This window comes from Paroedura picta, chromosome 2, assembly GCF_049243985.1.
Source record: "Paroedura picta isolate Pp20150507F chromosome 2, Ppicta_v3.0, whole genome shotgun sequence".
In the NCBI taxonomy this organism is placed as follows: Eukaryota; Metazoa; Chordata; class Lepidosauria; order Squamata; family Gekkonidae; genus Paroedura; species Paroedura picta.
This window is the reverse complement of record NC_135370.1, coordinates 171,425,449-171,441,553: the sequence shown is the minus strand read 5'-3', so window position 1 is coordinate 171,441,553 and position 16,105 is coordinate 171,425,449. Positions and strand designations below refer to the sequence as shown.

Here is a 16,105-nt window from a genome sequence, read left to right as displayed (position 1 = left end):
TCTGGAGATGAGTACTCTGAGGAGAGCCACCCAGAAAACAAAATCAGAGTCCAGTGGCACCTTTAAGACCAACAAAGATTTATTCAAGGCGTGAGCTCACGCCTTGAATAAATCTTTGTTGGCCTCAAAGGCGCCACTGGACTCTGATCGTGTTTTATTGAGCCACCAAGGTTAGGGGATAAGACCAAATAGTTACTGTTTTTCTATATTTGGCTTCATCCCTAACCTTGGTGGCTCTCACCTGTTCGCCAGGTTGGGTTTTTACTTCCTTTTGTGCAACTCCTTTTTGTGTCATTCATACTCTGGAGGAGCCCCAGGTCCCACCTGGAGGCTGGCATCCCTAGGTATCAACCAAGGTAACATGTTCCTTGGTTAAGGTGACCAGATTGTCCCACTTTTGGAGGGACATCTGGGGGCACCTGGCCAATTGTACTTGTGCTGCAATTCAAAATATATATATTACAGTACTATTTTTGCTTTCTATGAAACTTTTTGTTGCTCCATAGAGACCAAATTTTTAATCAAGACCCCCCCCCCCCGATCAATGGTGTTCCGCTTTACCAATGTTAAAATCTGGTCCCCTTATCCTTGGTTCCCCAACACCCCCTCCTCCAAACTGCAGCCAACCGGCCCCGGGCACGGCGTCCCCTTCCCGATCCCCCGGCTCTGCAGGTCCTCCCTTCCCTTCCCGGCCTCGGCCCCCTCCGGCTGCGGCCAGCGGCTCCGCAAACCCCCGACGGGGACTTCCCACGCCACCCGGTGGAGCAGCCCAACCGGATCGCCCTGCCTTGGGGCCCCGCTCCGCGGTTGAACCCGAGCCTGCGCCCGGCCGAGCTCCTCCTCCCCGCCAAGAGGCCGGGCGGCTCCGCACGCTCCTCCTCGCCGCGCCCGCCCGCCCCGCCCGCCCACGGGGTGGTCCCGAGCAGCCGCCCTGCAGGGAGGGAGGGAAGGATCGAGCGTCACGCCCGCCTCCCCGCGCTGCCGAGCGCGCCCCGGGGCCCGAGCGCGGCTGCCGAGCCCGCATTGTCACCTGATCTAACCTGCTCGACGGCCTGGCCGCCGGAGGAGGGAGCCAGGCGAAGGGGCGGGCAAGAGCCGCCCGCCAAGAGCCGCCTCCTTCCCCGCCTGACGTCTGGGACCTGCCGGGAGAGCGGGCGCCGCTGCTCCTGCTGCTGCTCCTGCTCGTGCGATGCCGTAAGCCGCGCCCGGAGGGGGCCCTCCTCGCACCTGGAAGGTGGGCAATCCGGGGGGAGGGTGGGGGGGAAAGGGGGGGATCCTCCAGGATTGCTGCAGCTGCTCCCCACCCCCTCGGCCTGCGGCCCTCCGGCACACCTGGCCGCGCTGCAGCCGCTCCCCACGCCCGGGCCTGGAGGATGGACCGAGGAGGAGGAGGCAGGGCGCAGAGTCTGCCGCAGGAGCCAGGCTCGGGAGGAAGCCTTGGAGGTTGGCCTTTTGTGAAGGAAGGGGGCAGAGCTCCCCTCCCGAAGCGGGGAGTTGCTGCGGGGTTTGGGGGCTGGGATGGGGGGGGGGAGAGAGAGAGCAAAGGATTCAGCCCAGGTGAGGAGGGTGGTGGAGGAAGGGGATGCCTGAGGCCCTCCCACTTCACCTGGTGGGGGGGGGGAGGGTGATCAGGTCCTGGGGGGTGTTGAGAGGAGGGGGTGGTTGGGAGGGTTCCTTTATTTCGCAGTGACCGTGTGTGTGGGGAGGGGTGGGGGTCTGGTTGAAATCTCAGGCGGGGCTATGGGGTTGGGACTCCCTGGTTTCCCCTCCTCCGCTTCTGCACCCTCCTGCCCGTCTTCTCCTAATAATAGACATATTTTTTTCCAGGACCCAGAAATCCGGCAGCTTTGATTTCTCCCCCTGCTGTTCGCCCTACCGCTCCCCCCCCCTAATGTCTCCTTTCCAAACAAAGGGACCAGGTCTCCTTCTGTCACCTTCCCCTGGAGGTCTGGGGGCTCCCTGTCATCTCCCACCCGCCAAATGCCTGCAGAAACGCAGACCCATCTGTCTGGCTCAAGCCCTCATTGTCACGCCGGCTGATCCTGCCCTGGATATTTCTCTCTCTCTCTCCCCCCCCCCTTCCCTGGGTGTGGAAGGATAGCTGCTGGCAGCGGCTTTGTAATGGTGGCGGCTCTCTGGAAGCGCCCAGCCCAGCGTAATTGGCATCTGGTGCCTGCCACGCCAACCAACCTGCAGCTTCGCCCTCCTTGGGCACTGTGATTTCATTCCTCTCCCTCCCTCCTCTGCCGGTTCTCCTCTGTCCTTCTATTGTGATGGTTTTTTTGTAATCATGTGCTTCATTTAGGGAAATCCCACCCCTCTCTCTTCTCCCTCCTCCCCCCGTAAAGTCTGCCAAAATGTCCAGTCGGATTATGGTGGCCTTGTTCCCCGTGTTTTCCTTCAAACCTTCCCCTCCTCCTGGGGAAATCTCCATAATAAGTATTAGTTGCTGAGCGGGATTTGCTGCTGGGAGGGGGGGGGCAGTGTTACAGAGAGCTGGTTAAAGATACGGCCTGCCCTGCCCAATCGGCGTGCCAAAGAGCTGGCAGCTCGTCTGTTCTGGCTTGTATGTGCGTTTTGGGCCGACAGGAGCTGGCCCGGCATGTTTATTCCCTTCCTCCTAGCAACGGATGCCAACAAGTCCCTGCAACCTGGTTGTGTGTGTCAGAAGACCTGGGGGGCGGGATGCAGAAAAGACAAGAGGGTGGGAGAGGGGCCTGTGTTTAATGATCCTTAGTGGACAAATGATGCTTTGCAAGAATTTTAGGCAATTTGCATTTGATCTGAACAATGGCCCTGTGAGGTAGGTTGCTTGGGCTGTTGATATATTTCCTATGAGTGAGGGGCTGAGGGAGGGGGAATGGGGTTTGACTTTGAAGCATCAGACCCCCTCGAATTGAAATGTATTTATTTACTTGGCTTGCGTGTTGTCAGCATGGTGCAGTGGTTAAAAATGGCGGCCTCCAATCTGGAGACCCAGGTTTGATTCCCCACTTCTTGTCTGCTGGGCAAGACTGCTTGGGCAGTCCCAGTTCTCTCAGAGCTCTCTCAGCCCTACCTGTCTCTAAGAGTGTCCGTTGTGGGGAGAGGGAGGGAAAGTGATTGTAAGCTGCTTTGAGACTCCTTCAGGTAGTGAAAAGCAGGGTATACAACCCAACACTTCTTCTTTCTCCCCAGTGGGGACGCAAAAGTGGCTTATTGTTTCTCTCATTACCTCCATTTTATCCTTGTGACAGCCCTGTGAGGTAGCGTGGCTTATAAATTTATACATAGGACAGAGAGTGTTGACAAAGAGGGCATCCATGGAAGCTGATGGGTAGTAGATTCAGGGTGGGGAAAAATACTTCTTTATTTAATGAGTGATGATGAAAATGTGGAACGCACTGCCAGATGATGTGAGGGATGTAGGCATAGGCAGCTTGAAATCTGTCTAATCCAGGGGTAGTCAAACTGTGGCCCTCCTGATGTCCATGGACTACAATTCCCATGAGCCCCTGCCCCATGGACATCAGGAGGGCCACAGTTTGACTACCCCTGGATTAGACAGATTCTCCAGGGCCTGCAGAATGGAGCTCTTCCGCCAGGCATTTGGTCAAGGTTGACCGAACCAGCAATATCCACCCCTCCCCACGAACTGACCTACTAATGGGACTATAGTTAACCAGATTAATAATTGGCATATTGTTGAAACCTCTGCTGCTACTGTTGTTTTACTTGACGCTGTTGCTGAAACGTGTTATACATACCCCTATGTTCTCTCATGTTCTATGTCAACCGCCCTGAAATTGCAAGGGAAGGCAGTATATAAGTATAATAAGAAATCAATAAATACATTCATGAAGGACAGGCTACATTGACTAAAGGGTATCTCCACATTTGGAGACAGTTCGCCAGCTTGGTGTAGTGGTTAGGGGTGCGGACTTCTAATCTGGTGAGCCGGGTTTGATTCCCTGCTCCCCCACAATGCAGCCTTCAGGTTGTGGGGAGAGGAAAGGGAAGGCGAATATAAGCCGCTTTGAGACTCCTTCGGGTGGAGAAAAGTGGCATATAAGGACCAATCTTCTCAATATCAGGACTCTCTCAGCCCCACCTTCCTCACAGGGTGTCTGTTGTGGGGAGAGGGAAGAGAAGGCGAACATAAGCCACGTTGAGACACCTTCTGGTAGAGAAAAGCGGCATATAAGAAACAAGTCTTCTTCTGAATCCCAGACCCAGGAGGCAACATCAGGGGAAGGCCTCGGCCTCTCTGCCCTGTTGTTGGCCTTCTTTGGAACTAGTTGGCCCGTGTTTGAGACAGGTGGATCATTGATCTGATTCGGCAGGGCTCTTTTGATGATCTTGCGTTGTTCTTAATATGTGGTGTTCAATGAGAAATGGTGCCTGCACCTTGATGTCCCCATTTCCTGTGATATCTAACAGAACTTTCTAATTTGAGCAGTTTTCATCTGCAGTTGATCTTAAAACACACACACACACACACACAACTTTCCTCATAGTACGTAAATAACAGACAATTAAAAAACAATCCCGGACAATCTGTAATAAAACAGCTGTGAAAATTAAGCCTGCCTGTGTTGAAACCAGCAGCAATAATAAATCCATGAGATGAGAAAAACGGCAATTCAGGAAAAATATTGTAAAAGGACTGAACAGAGACAAAAATCATGCCAGTTGAAACCTGAGGGAGGGAAAAATTTCCATTGGGTGCCTAAAGTAACCAAACCAGGCACTGGGAGAATTTCTCTGAGAGAGTTCCAGAAGTTTTTCTGGCATAATCTGTATCTGATGAAGTGTGTAATGCCTCAGAAAATCTTATTTTGGGATACGTTTTCTCAGTCTGAGGCTTCCAGCTGTCTAAATTTGCCGCTGCTGACTAACATGGCTACCCCTCTGGAATTATTCATCGGAGGTTCTGTAGAAAAAGGCTTTTTCCTCCTGGTTGTCACCTGCGTTTAACAGTGGGCAGGAAATATTTGTAAAGGCCAATCTGTTGTAGCAAAACAAAACAGAAGGCCTGTGATACTTTCAAGGCTGTTTGTTTCATCATGAGCTTTCATAAGTCAGAAGTACTCAGTTCTTCAGATGACAAATGGGGAGAGAAGAAGAGCTGTATTTTTATAACCCGCTTTTCTCTACCCGAAGGAGTCTCAAAGCGGCTTACAATTGCCTTCCCTTCCTCTCCCCACGATAGACACCCTTAGGATGTTCTTTGGGTCCTTCTGGCCCCGTGCCATTTACAGGTAATATAGAATCATAGAATCATAGAGTTGGAAGGGGCCATACAGGCCATCTAGTCCAACCCCCGGTTCAACGCAGGATCAGGGGGTTGGACAAGATGGCCTGTATGGCCCCTTCCAACTCTTCTATGATTCTATATTACCTGTAAATGACATGGGCTGGAAGGCACTTCTATCCGGCACTTTGATTTATACTTGGAAGTTCACCTGAATCCTGATGTCACAATTCTTTCTGAGCCATGGCTCAGTGGGAGAAGCCTCTGCATTTCACAAGTTCAATCCTCCACCATCTCTAGTTAAATAAGTGACGCATAAAGCCCTTCTCTGCCTGAGGCCCTGAAGAGCCCTTACCAGTCTGAGTAGGTAATACTTGATGAAACCGATGCTCTGATCCAGTCCAAGGCAGCTTTGTGTATGTTCACAGCTGCATAACCAATAGTAGCCAGTGATGTCGAAGAACACTGCAAAGTCAAGAATGGGGTCAAGTTTTTTTTTGTGTGTGTGTGTGTGTGTGCATTAAGTTGCTTCAAACTTAGGATGACCCTACGAATGAATAACCTTCAGAGTGTCCTGTCATGAATCGCATCAGACAGTTCTTGTAGACCGAGGGCCATGATTTCTTTGAGTCAATCCATCTCATGGTCGGTTGTCCTCTTTTCCTGCCACCTTTGACTTTTCCTAGCTTGATTGTCTTTTCCAGTGAATATCGTCTTTTCATAATGTAAGCAAACTACAAGAGACTCATTTTAGCGTCTATGGAGAGTTCAGGCTTGATATTATTATTATTATTATTATTATTATTATTATTATTATTATTATTATTATTATTATTATTATTATTATTATTATTATTATTATTATTATATGAGGACTCTTTGGAAGTTTTTAAGCAGAGGCTAGGTAGTCATCTGACAGAAATGCTGATTTTATGAATTTAGGCAGATTGTGAGTGGGTGGGGAGGAAGGGATGTGCCAGTGTTCGTCTCTTCTGGCCCTTCCTTGCATACCCAGGGAATTGCTGATTATCACTGTGGGATGGTAGGTGAATTTTCTCCAGGCCAGGCTGGATTCTGGAGATTTTGGGTGGGAGATCACTGGGGTATTAAATTGGGTAGGCAGGTAGTTGTGAGTGTCCTGCATAGTGCAGGGGGGTTGGAATAGATGACCCTGGAGGTCCCTTCCAACTCTATGATTCTAAGATTTATAAACTGCCCTCCCAATTTGGCTCAGGGTGGTGTACATCAGTCTGTTAACCTTACGGTGCCTTTGGTTTTTGAGATTTGTGTTGTCACTGGGAAGACGGAGGCAGGTGTTTCTCTTGAGTTTACTGCCTGCCTTTTGATCCTTGTAATACCTAGGAGTCCTGGGAGCACCACACCTCCAGGTGTCTGGATGCAGCAGTATCTGTTCTTGGGTGTCACACCTCCAGCTGTGCCCGTTAAACAGGTTTAATTGTGCGTGTTTTTTTAATCCAGTTATGGGCCCAGGCTAGCCCAATCTTGTCGGATTTCAGAAGCAAAGCAGGGCCCATGGGTTAGTACTTTGATGTGAGACTGCCAAGGAAGTTAAGTTGCTGTGCAGAGGCAGGCAATGCTAGACCACCTATAAATGTCTCTTGAGAACCGTATGGGATCTCCATAAGCCAGTTTTGACATGACTGATCTTTCCACCACTGCCATGGGTTTCTTCTGTTTATTTGTTGCCTCGGTTTGCAGCAGAGATAGATTATTTCTGTAGAAACCACAAGCCTTTCTTTCTTTGTGTTCATGCTTATATTTGAATGGCAGGTGGCAGGTTGCAGTGGATGAGTGATAGGGTTGTGAGTGTCCTGCATAGATGACCCCAGAGGTCCCTTCCAACTCTGTGATTCTATGATTCTAAATTCTGTCTAAACATCCGGAAGAAGCTCCTGACAGTTAGAGTGGTTCCTCAATGGAACAGGCTTTCTCGGGAGGTGGTGGGTTCTCCATCTTTGGAGATTTCCAACTCTATGATTCTATAATTCTATATATTTTAAAATATTTGTTTTGACATGTATGCTGCGCTTTTCTAACAGTCTTATTGGGTGGCAAACAAACCTTTAAGGCTATATACGGCCTGGGTCCTACTTATCTGCGGGACCGCTTAGTTGCTTTTGCGCTGGGCTATTGCTCTGCGGGTACACATTTGCTGGTTGTTCCGGGGCCTGGTATGTTCGTTTGGCCTTGACCAGGGCCAGGGCCTTTTTGGTCCTGGCCCCAGCCTTGTGGAACAAGCTCCCAGAAGAGCTGAGGGCTCTGCAGGAGTTGCCAGCTTTCTGCAGGGCCTGCAAGATGGAGCTGTTCCGCCAGGCTTTTGGTTGAGGCCAGGGCTGCACTTGGGTGATTTCATTGGAGGATCCCCCCTCCATGTTGATTAGATCTGGCTCTCACTCCTACTATAAGAGAACTGACCCTTGGACTGGAGTGAGGGTTAGGGCGCCTAATGTGATAATTTGTCATTGTTTTTATGGGATGTTTTATGGGTTTTATGGGAAACCGCCGTGAGACTGTTGGAGAATGGTGGTATAGAAATCTAAAAATAAGTAAATAAATCTGGAGAAAAATGTCCAGATCCTTCATGGGGATGTTAGTCACCTGTGAGATACAAGCAGCTTTTGCTGCTCATTTCTGTACAACGAATCCCTCTGAAAGAGAGAACATTTTTTCTCCGGGCTTGTTGGCCCTCCAGCTTACTTTCAGCATCAGTCTTTCCCCTACTACTTCTTATATTCGCAACAGCCCTGTGAATTAATTTAAGCTGAGAGAGTAGCTATAACCTAGCAAACCCAAAGAAGAATCTGAAGAAGTGTGCATAGACAGAAAATAAAACTTAGTCGGCCTTAAAGGTGACACTGGAGTCAAACGTTGTTTAACCCGGCGTGGGAATTTGAACTCGGGTCTCTCAGATCTTCATAGAATCAAAGAGTTGGAAGATACCTCCTGGGTCATCTAGTCCAACCCCCTGCACTATGCAGGACACTCCCAACCCTATCGCTCATCCCCTGTAACCTGCCACCCCCTTGAGCCTTCACAGAATCAGCCTCTCTGTCAGATGGCTCTCCAGCCTCTGTTTAAAAATCTCCAAAGACCCACCACCTCCCGAGGAAGCCTGTTCCACTGAGAATCTATTCTGACTGTCAGGAACTTCTTCTGGAGGTTTAGACAGAATTTCTTTTGAATTAATTTCATTCCACTGGGTCTAGTCAAACACAAATTGCAACTCCACACTTGTGGTTCATCGAGGCACTAAAATCCTTTCCATTTCATGGAGAGTTTTCTCCTCCTTTTTTTGATAGGTAGAGACATATTCGAAATTCAGCCCTTGTTAGGAAAGATATGCTCCTTGCTTCGTGGGCAAGGGAAAAGGTGTTGGGCCTGCCAGACAGACACTTTTAGAGAAACTTCAGTACTGGGTAGAAATTCCTTATTGCCCCAGCAGTCTTGTAGAGAAGCCTGGATAATAGGTCCTAGCCCATTTAAAATAGCCACAGTCAGACGTTTTGGAAACAAATGCATTTATTTCAGATGTTACATAGCCTGGCAGCAAGCTGGTTTGAAATATCTGTGGTGAGAAGGAAGTGGATTTACAAGTGAAATGCTCCCTGCAGGAGGGCTTCCCTCTCTGCTGGCTCCCTTCCCTACCTGTTCACACCTGCATATGTTAATATCTTACCTGCTGCCTATAGTGATTTGTAAAACAAGGAACATCTGCAGGGTGACCACCTTTTTCACTTACTCTTGTCCTGTGCATTTGAAGAGAGGATGAAAGGGGGGGAAGTTAGGAAAACAGCGGTGGCTAAATTTCTACTTGCCAGTCTGTTTTTTCGGGGCCAAGAACAGGGAAAAGTATTCTGTATGCAAGGCTGCCTTTGATAACTTGAAAATTTATTTTTATATGCTTGGTTTATACCTTGCCTTCTCAATGGGAACCAAATGCAGGCTGCATCATTCTCTTCCTCTTGATTTTATCCTCACAACAACCTTGTGAAGTAGGTTAAGCTTTGAGCACGTGACCGGCCCAGGGTTACCCAGCAAGCTTAGGTGGCAGAGGTGGGATTTGAACCTGGCTCTCTCAGATCCCAGCCCAGCCTTTTAACTACTACAGCATGTCTTCATGCGTACCTCTTTGAGGACCTTGTTGGGTGGAAAGGCGGCATAAACATGTTTATAAATAAATCAAAAACACCGTGATTTCAGCTTGTTCCCAGAAATAAATAGAAGCAGAATTGGTTTTTACACCTTGCTTTTCACTGCCCGAAGGAGTCTCAAAGCGGCGAACAGTCGCCTTCCTCTCCCCACAGCAATCACCCTATGAGGTAGGTGGGGTTGAGAGAGCTTATGACAGGTCTGCTCTATGAAAACCGCACTATCAGGGCTGTGATGAGTTCAAGGTCACCCAGCTGGCTGCATGTGGTGGAGCGGGGAATCAAACCCGGCTCGCCAGATTAGAAGCCACCACTTTAACCATTACACTAAGCTGGTTCTCAGGTGTCTTGGGGCATCTTAGACATTAATTAATTTTATTCTAGCACAGTGGTTCTCAACTGCTCCGGCTCGGCGACCCCAACTGTGGCAGCATCGGGAGCGGAGTGTGCATGCGCGTGGGTAGCATGTGCGCGCATGTGCGTCCATGTGTGTGCAGCTGCACAACAGTCAGGACGGTGTGCCATGGCTCCTCCTTTGCTGGCCGCTGCCACCACCGCTTGTGGCTGCCCCCACCGCCCACCACCACTTGCGGCCACCTGCCGCTGGTGGCAGCAACCAACCTGGGGACCCCACAGAAGGGGCCAAGCGACCCCAAATGGGGTTAGTAGGACCCCAGGGTTGAGCACCACTGTTCTAGCATCACCTTTTGTGGACTTCTTCATCTGCTTTGTTTTAAGTTCATTGAAGTCCCTGGGCTTAGAAGGGTGCTGTTCTTCTTAGGACTCTACTCGGACTCTGCTGGCCCTGAGAACAGCCACGTGGGTCTTCCCAGGCAGGCCCAGGTAGTTGCCAGGGAATCAAGAAACGGCTTTGTGATCCATCAGAATGTTTCCTTGGGATGGAATCTGGGGACTGGTTTGCTCAGCCTGTGGAATGACCAGCGCCTGTCTGCATGGAGACAACAGGTTTCTGGTGCTCTCAACGTCTTATACTTCCTTCCTGCTTCCCCACAGTGTGCAGAGATCTGTTGTGTACTGTTAAGATCAGGATTGTCCACTCTGACTGACAACGGCTGTCCAGGGTCTTACGTCCTGCCTAAGGCTTTTAACTGGAGATGCCAGGGTTTGAACCTGGGACCTTCTGCATGCTGAACAGTTGCTCCCCCCATTCCACCTTGGTGGCGGACAACAGGTTGGGTAGCTTCAAAAGCTCAGCGTGACCATGAAGGAAGCTCCTGCTTCTGTGCGTGAAGAACTTGGGCCTTGATCTCAATAGCATTTTCCAAGACTGATTTATAATTTATAATTTCATTGGTTATAATTTGTTACACCTTATCAGCTTGGCACGTTCTCATTTGACATAGCTTGCTTACATTTTTTTAAAAACTCTGTTTTCTCTCTGTCCTTTCAGGATGGTGGAAAGCTGAAGCGCCAAACGCCAAAATGAGTGTGACGTCTTGGTTTTTAGTGAGTGGCGCCGGCATTCGGCACCGGCTGCCCCGGGAGATGATCTTTGTCGGCCGAGAAGATTGTGAACTGATGCTCCAGGTAAAGACGCCTCTCTGTAGCTCTTCTCTGGATGAGGACGTGCGTTCGGAAGTGCCACTCCACACCGTATTGGCTTGTTGTTGTTTGAGTTTGATTGTAGGACTCACTGCTGCAAGGCGGGAGCTGCGGCATTGTGTGCATCGTGACACCACTTCCAGGGAAAAGCTAGAAGTGATATGGAGTGGAAATCCTTGGTCCCTAGAGCTGCTCTACATCACTTCCAGCTTTTCCTTGGAAGTGGCGTTGTGGCACACTTAATGCTAATTTTTAAGCATGCTTTGCCCCACTACCTTTCTCAGCATCGGCAGGTGATCACTGAGAGATTTCCCACTGTAGCAGGAGGTCTGGCAGCACTATTGCTACAAGGTAAGGTGGCTTAGATGGATATTAAAAAAGATTGGAGTCAGGCCATTGGAGTTAGCCATGACAGACAAATGGGGCCTTCAGGTTCAGAGGCAGAATGGTGCCAGAGCCCATGCACGTGAGCTTCCCTTTGGTATCTGATTGACCAAGATGTCAGACTGTATGGCATGTGGGTTTTTTTGCCACTGTGTGACACAGAGTGTGTTGGACTGGATGGGCCATTGGCCTGAACCAACATGGCTTCTTTTATGGTCTTATAACAGACCTCATGATGGCAGCTGGGTTTGAGCCATTGTGTGATACAGAGTGTTGGACGGGATGAGCCATTGGCCTGATCCAGAATGGATCCTCATGTTCTTACATCACACCCAGCAACCAGTGTTGCCAGGTCCCTCTGGTCAGCAGCGGGGAATGGAGTAGGGATGCCAGTCTCCAGGTGGGACATGGGGATCCCCTGATTTTACAACTCATCTCCGAGCAACAGAGATCAGTTCCCCTGGAGACAATGACTGCTTTGGAGACTCCATAGCATTATACTCCACTGAGGTCCCTCCCTGTCCCAGATTCTGCCCACTTCCAGCTCTACCCCCAAAATCTCCAGGTATTTCCCAACCCAGGATGGAGGAGAAGGGTTTTCAGAGCCAGATTGGGAAACTCTTTGAGATTCGGGAATGGAGCCTGGGGAGGACAGGGACTTCAGTGGGGTACAGTGTCATAGAGCCCACCCCCCGAATCATCCATGTCCTACAGGGCAAGTGATCTCTGTAATTTGAAGGCGAGCTTTAATTCCGGGGGATCCCCAGGTGCCACCTGGAGGCTGGCATCCCTGCCAGCAGCACTTTTCTTTGTGTTCTGGTATTCTAAATGTAACCACCATTTGCATTGATAAGAGCACGTTAGTAGGCTGAGTTTATTTCAGCATCAATATCGCAGAATATCGCAATATTGGCGCCTCTCAGTTGGGAAATTCTTGAAGATTTGAGGGTGGAGCCTAGGGAGGGTGTGGCTTGTGGAGGGGGAGGAAGATCAGTGTGGTATAATGCCACAGTGTCCATCCTCCAAAGCAGCCACTTTTCCCCAGTGGGAGTAATTTCTGTCGTCAGATCAGTTGTAATTGGGGGGGGGGGGATCTCCTGGCCATGCTGGGGGTTGGCAACACTGCAGGAGGGTGTTGCGGCTTGGAGAGAGAGGCCTGGTTTACAGTTCATGTTTTCAGACACGATTAAAAGACTTCCTGGCCTGAATGTAAAATCCCGCAGGAGACCACAGCAGACATTATACTTTAGTCAGGCTTCAGTAGGTGTGGTAGGCCGGCTCTTGTGATATGGCTGCAAGCCTCTAGAGCAGGGGTAGTCAAACTGCGGCCCCCCAGATGTCCATGGACTACAATTCCCAGGAGCCCCTGCCAGCGTTTGCTGTTCTCACAGAGCAGTAATGCCAGAGCTCTCTCAGCCTCACCTCCCTCGCAGGATGCCTGTTGTGTGGAGAGGAAGGGAAGGTGATTGTAAGCCACTTTGAGACTTCTTCGGGTAGAGAAAAGCTGGGTATAAAAACCAACTCTTCTTCTTCTACCCATGTGCATGCTCCCTACAGCTTTCCCATGTGTAAGGATTATGCCCATGTTTGGCCAATCACATATAGGCCGAGGTGGGGCTGGATGGCTTTCATCTGCTTTTCCTGGACATGCACTGGCATCTCCTTATGCATATGGTGTCCAGAGTTACCATAAACCAATACGTCTGACCCTTCCTTCTCCCTAAAAGGTGACACAGAATGTGTGTGCAATTCCATGGTATTATCCCTGGCCCCTAACATATGGACAATGTTACTGGGCCCCTAAGTTCTGAACTGAGCCTATGGGGTGCCCACTTGTAGCACATGAGCTATCGGAACAAGGGGGAGATCTTGTGCTGCTTCAGTTGAAAACCAGCGTGGTATGGTGGTTAAGAGTGGCAGAATCTGATTTGGAGACCAGGGTTTGATTCCTCCTCCTCCATGAAGCCTGCTGGGTGACTTTGAGCTAGTCACAGTTCTCTCAGCCCCACCTGATGCCTGTTGTGGGGAGACGAAGGCAAGGCAATTGTAAGCCGTTTTGAGACTTCTAAAGGTTGAGAAATGTGAGGTATCAAAACCTTCTCTTCTTAGTTTAGAAGAAGAGTTGGTTTTTATACCCCGCTTTTCAATGCCTGAAAGAGTCTCAAATCAGCTTCCCTTTCCTCTCCCCACAACAGACACCCTGTGAGGGAGGTGAGGCTGAGAGAGCCCTGATATTCCTGCTTGGTCAGAACAGCTCTATCAGTGCTGTGAGGAGCCCAAGGTCACCCAGCTGGCTGCATGTGGAGGAGGAGTGGGGAATCAAACCCGGCTTGCCAGACGCTCTTAACCATGACACCAAGCTGGCTCTGACTGAGTGTATGGAGTCATTTCTTGTGTTCTTCACCCTGTTAGGGAAGCTGATGTTTGGGTATCCTTCTGTGGTCGTGTGATTGTGGAGAAAAATTTCCCACAAAGGAAAACATGACCTCATTTGTTCTTCAGCAATCAGCGCTAAAGATCAATCTGTGATCTGGAGAGGGCACAAAGTTAGCGCTGTAGTAGACTCATTTGGGCTTGTTTAGCCAAACATTTGAACCTTTATTTAAGAAAAGAAGAAGACTCTTGCTAGATCAGAGCAGTGGTCCATCTAGTCCAGCATTCTGTCTCACACAGTGGCCAGGCTGCTCTGGAGCGCCAGTAACAGGGCATAGAGACTGAGGCCTTCCCCCGATGTACCAGTGCATTCAGAGTTTTATTGCCTCTAAATTTGGGGGTTCTCTTTAGTTTCCATGGCTAGTGGCCATAGACTTCTCCGTGAGACCATCTAAAATCTATCTCCATGAATCTGTCTTAGAGCTCTCTATGCCTATGGCCATTACTACATCCTCTGATAGCAAATTCCACAGCTGATTTCTGTCTCATACAGAATTAGTAGTTCCTGTCTTTCATTTACGGGGCTTAGAAAAAACACTTCTTGGATTTTTATTTCATGCTTCAGTTTGGATTGGTTGACACCGAAAACGGTAGAAACGGTTAGCCTCAGCATCTGGAAATTTGAAACTTAATGTTGTTAATGGAGGAATCTCACACTTCCAAGAAATTATCTATGGCTGCTGTACAGATTAGAAATATTCAAAATACTTCTGAGGATTAGAGCGTGTGGTGCTAAGGTTTAGGTAGCTGTTAAGTACATTTAGCGGGAGGCAGAATTATGTCTTATTTTGAAGGTTTAGCTTGGCTATGCCGAGCTGGTGTGGACCAAATTCTGTCTGTCTTTGTGCGCCAGAAATTCATTTGAGCGTTTGCATCGAGTGCTGTATTTAGAACTGGAAATCCTCCCAGACGTGTGGAGTTTGTACATGTCCCATGACTGTTCTAGGCATTCCAGCTAGCGCCTGAAGATCCAGAATTAATCATAGGAGCAGTTGCCAAGGAGGGAGAGTTTTGAAGGAAGATAGACCGATAAACTATTTATTGAGATTTTTTAAAAAAATGCTGCTTCTTCAGAGATCTGTTCACAGCGACTCTCAGCTACCCTCCCAAACAGGTTTTCTCTTCCTTCCGATCGCTTTGGCTGATATGTTTCTCTCGTTTTGTCAACCAAGACTGCAATCCTCAGAATCCTTTCCTGGGTGTAAACTCTGTTGAGGAGACCTGAGTAGGATTTTGGGCCGTCCTTTCTAGGATTGCTCTCTTGGAAGGAGAGCGTACAACAATCTGTGCCAGCGCGCACCAATTTGCTGCTCGAAGTGGGATCCCCAAACTTTGCAATGGGTGCAGCTACAGCTTACATCAGGGGTGGCCAAAGCGTTGCTCTCCAGATGTCCGTGGACTACAGTTCCTAGGAGCCCCTGCTAATGGCATGCTGGCAGGGGCTCATGGGAACTGTAGGCCATGGACATGCCATGGAGTGCCACACTTTGGCCACCCCTGGCTTATATCCTATCATACAGCTGGTTGCCTGAACTACATTTTAAAATCCTGCGCAGCCAATCAGAATCCTTCCTGGGCAAAGCTCCCCTTGGCCTTGCTCACTCTCAGACAGTAACTGGGTGCCCAGGCCGGTGCTGGCAGGTATGGTCATGCCCACGGGCACCATGCTGGGGACCGCTGTCCTAAAGAGACAGAAATGGGCTTTCCCCACGAAAACCGCTATGGGGAATGCATCTCCCTCTCAGTGTCCCAGTATTGATTTCCTCATCCCTTTGGGCACTATATGTGTGCTGAAATTCTCCATAGAGAAGCAGTAAGGAAACACTTGCTCACAGATGGAAGGAATCTTGGAAGAATCCATTGCCTGCCCTAGAGAGTATAATCCCGAAAGAGAAAGAGGTAAACTGTGAAGTGTTACTAGTTGGGTGCTTCCACACTGGTAAACTCTAGACTAGACTACTGTAACTCGCTCTACATGGGCCTTCCCTTGGCTCTGACCTGGAAATTACATCTGGTGCAGAACGTGGCTGCTTGGACCCCATGGAAGGCCCACATTCGACCTGCCCTCCAGCAGCTGCATAGACTGCCGGTTGAGTTCCGGGTCAAGTTCTAAATGCTGTTTTTGCCTCTTAAGGCCTTACATGGTCTGGGTCCTCCATATCTAAGGGACCGTCTCTCCGAATACGTCCCCTGGATAGTGTTGTGTTTCTGCTTATTGCAATCTGTTGGTGATCTGCTGCCCCAAAGAAGCGTGTTTGGCCTTGACCAGAACCAGGGCCTCTTTGGATCTAGCTCTGTGATGGTGGAATGAGCTGCCAGTAGA

General features: G+C 49.5%; 1 protein-coding gene and 1 long non-coding RNA gene across 10 annotated transcripts in view; one reads left to right on the top strand and one right to left on the bottom strand.

The window, feature by feature from the left end:
- The window catches only part of LOC143830803 (uncharacterized), a 62,092-nt gene extending 51,867 nt beyond the window's left edge, over positions 1-10,225 (bottom strand). For all 3 annotated transcript variants that reach the window (XR_013228599.1, XR_013228600.1, XR_013228601.1), the window contains exons 1-2: positions 10,107-10,225; positions 3,747-3,779 (exon numbers count right to left, since the gene is read on the bottom strand). This is a non-coding gene — a long non-coding RNA (uncharacterized LOC143830803). The remainder of the gene's footprint in view (positions 1-3,746; positions 3,780-10,106) is intronic.
- Positions 956-16,105, top strand: part of CEP170B (centrosomal protein 170B) — a 104,657-nt gene continuing 89,507 nt past the window's right edge. For 3 of the 7 annotated variants that reach the window (XM_077323835.1, XM_077323834.1, XM_077323828.1), the window contains exon 1: positions 10,814-10,950. In XM_077323835.1, the coding sequence (XP_077179950.1) occupies positions 10,846-10,950 (105 nt within the window). In that variant the 5' untranslated portion in view covers positions 10,814-10,845. Of the gene's footprint in view, positions 1,235-10,295; positions 10,376-10,625; positions 10,646-10,813; positions 10,951-16,105 lie in introns of those variants that run through there. The other 4 variants (XM_077323831.1, XM_077323829.1, XM_077323832.1 and 1 more) reach the window with 4 other exon arrangements.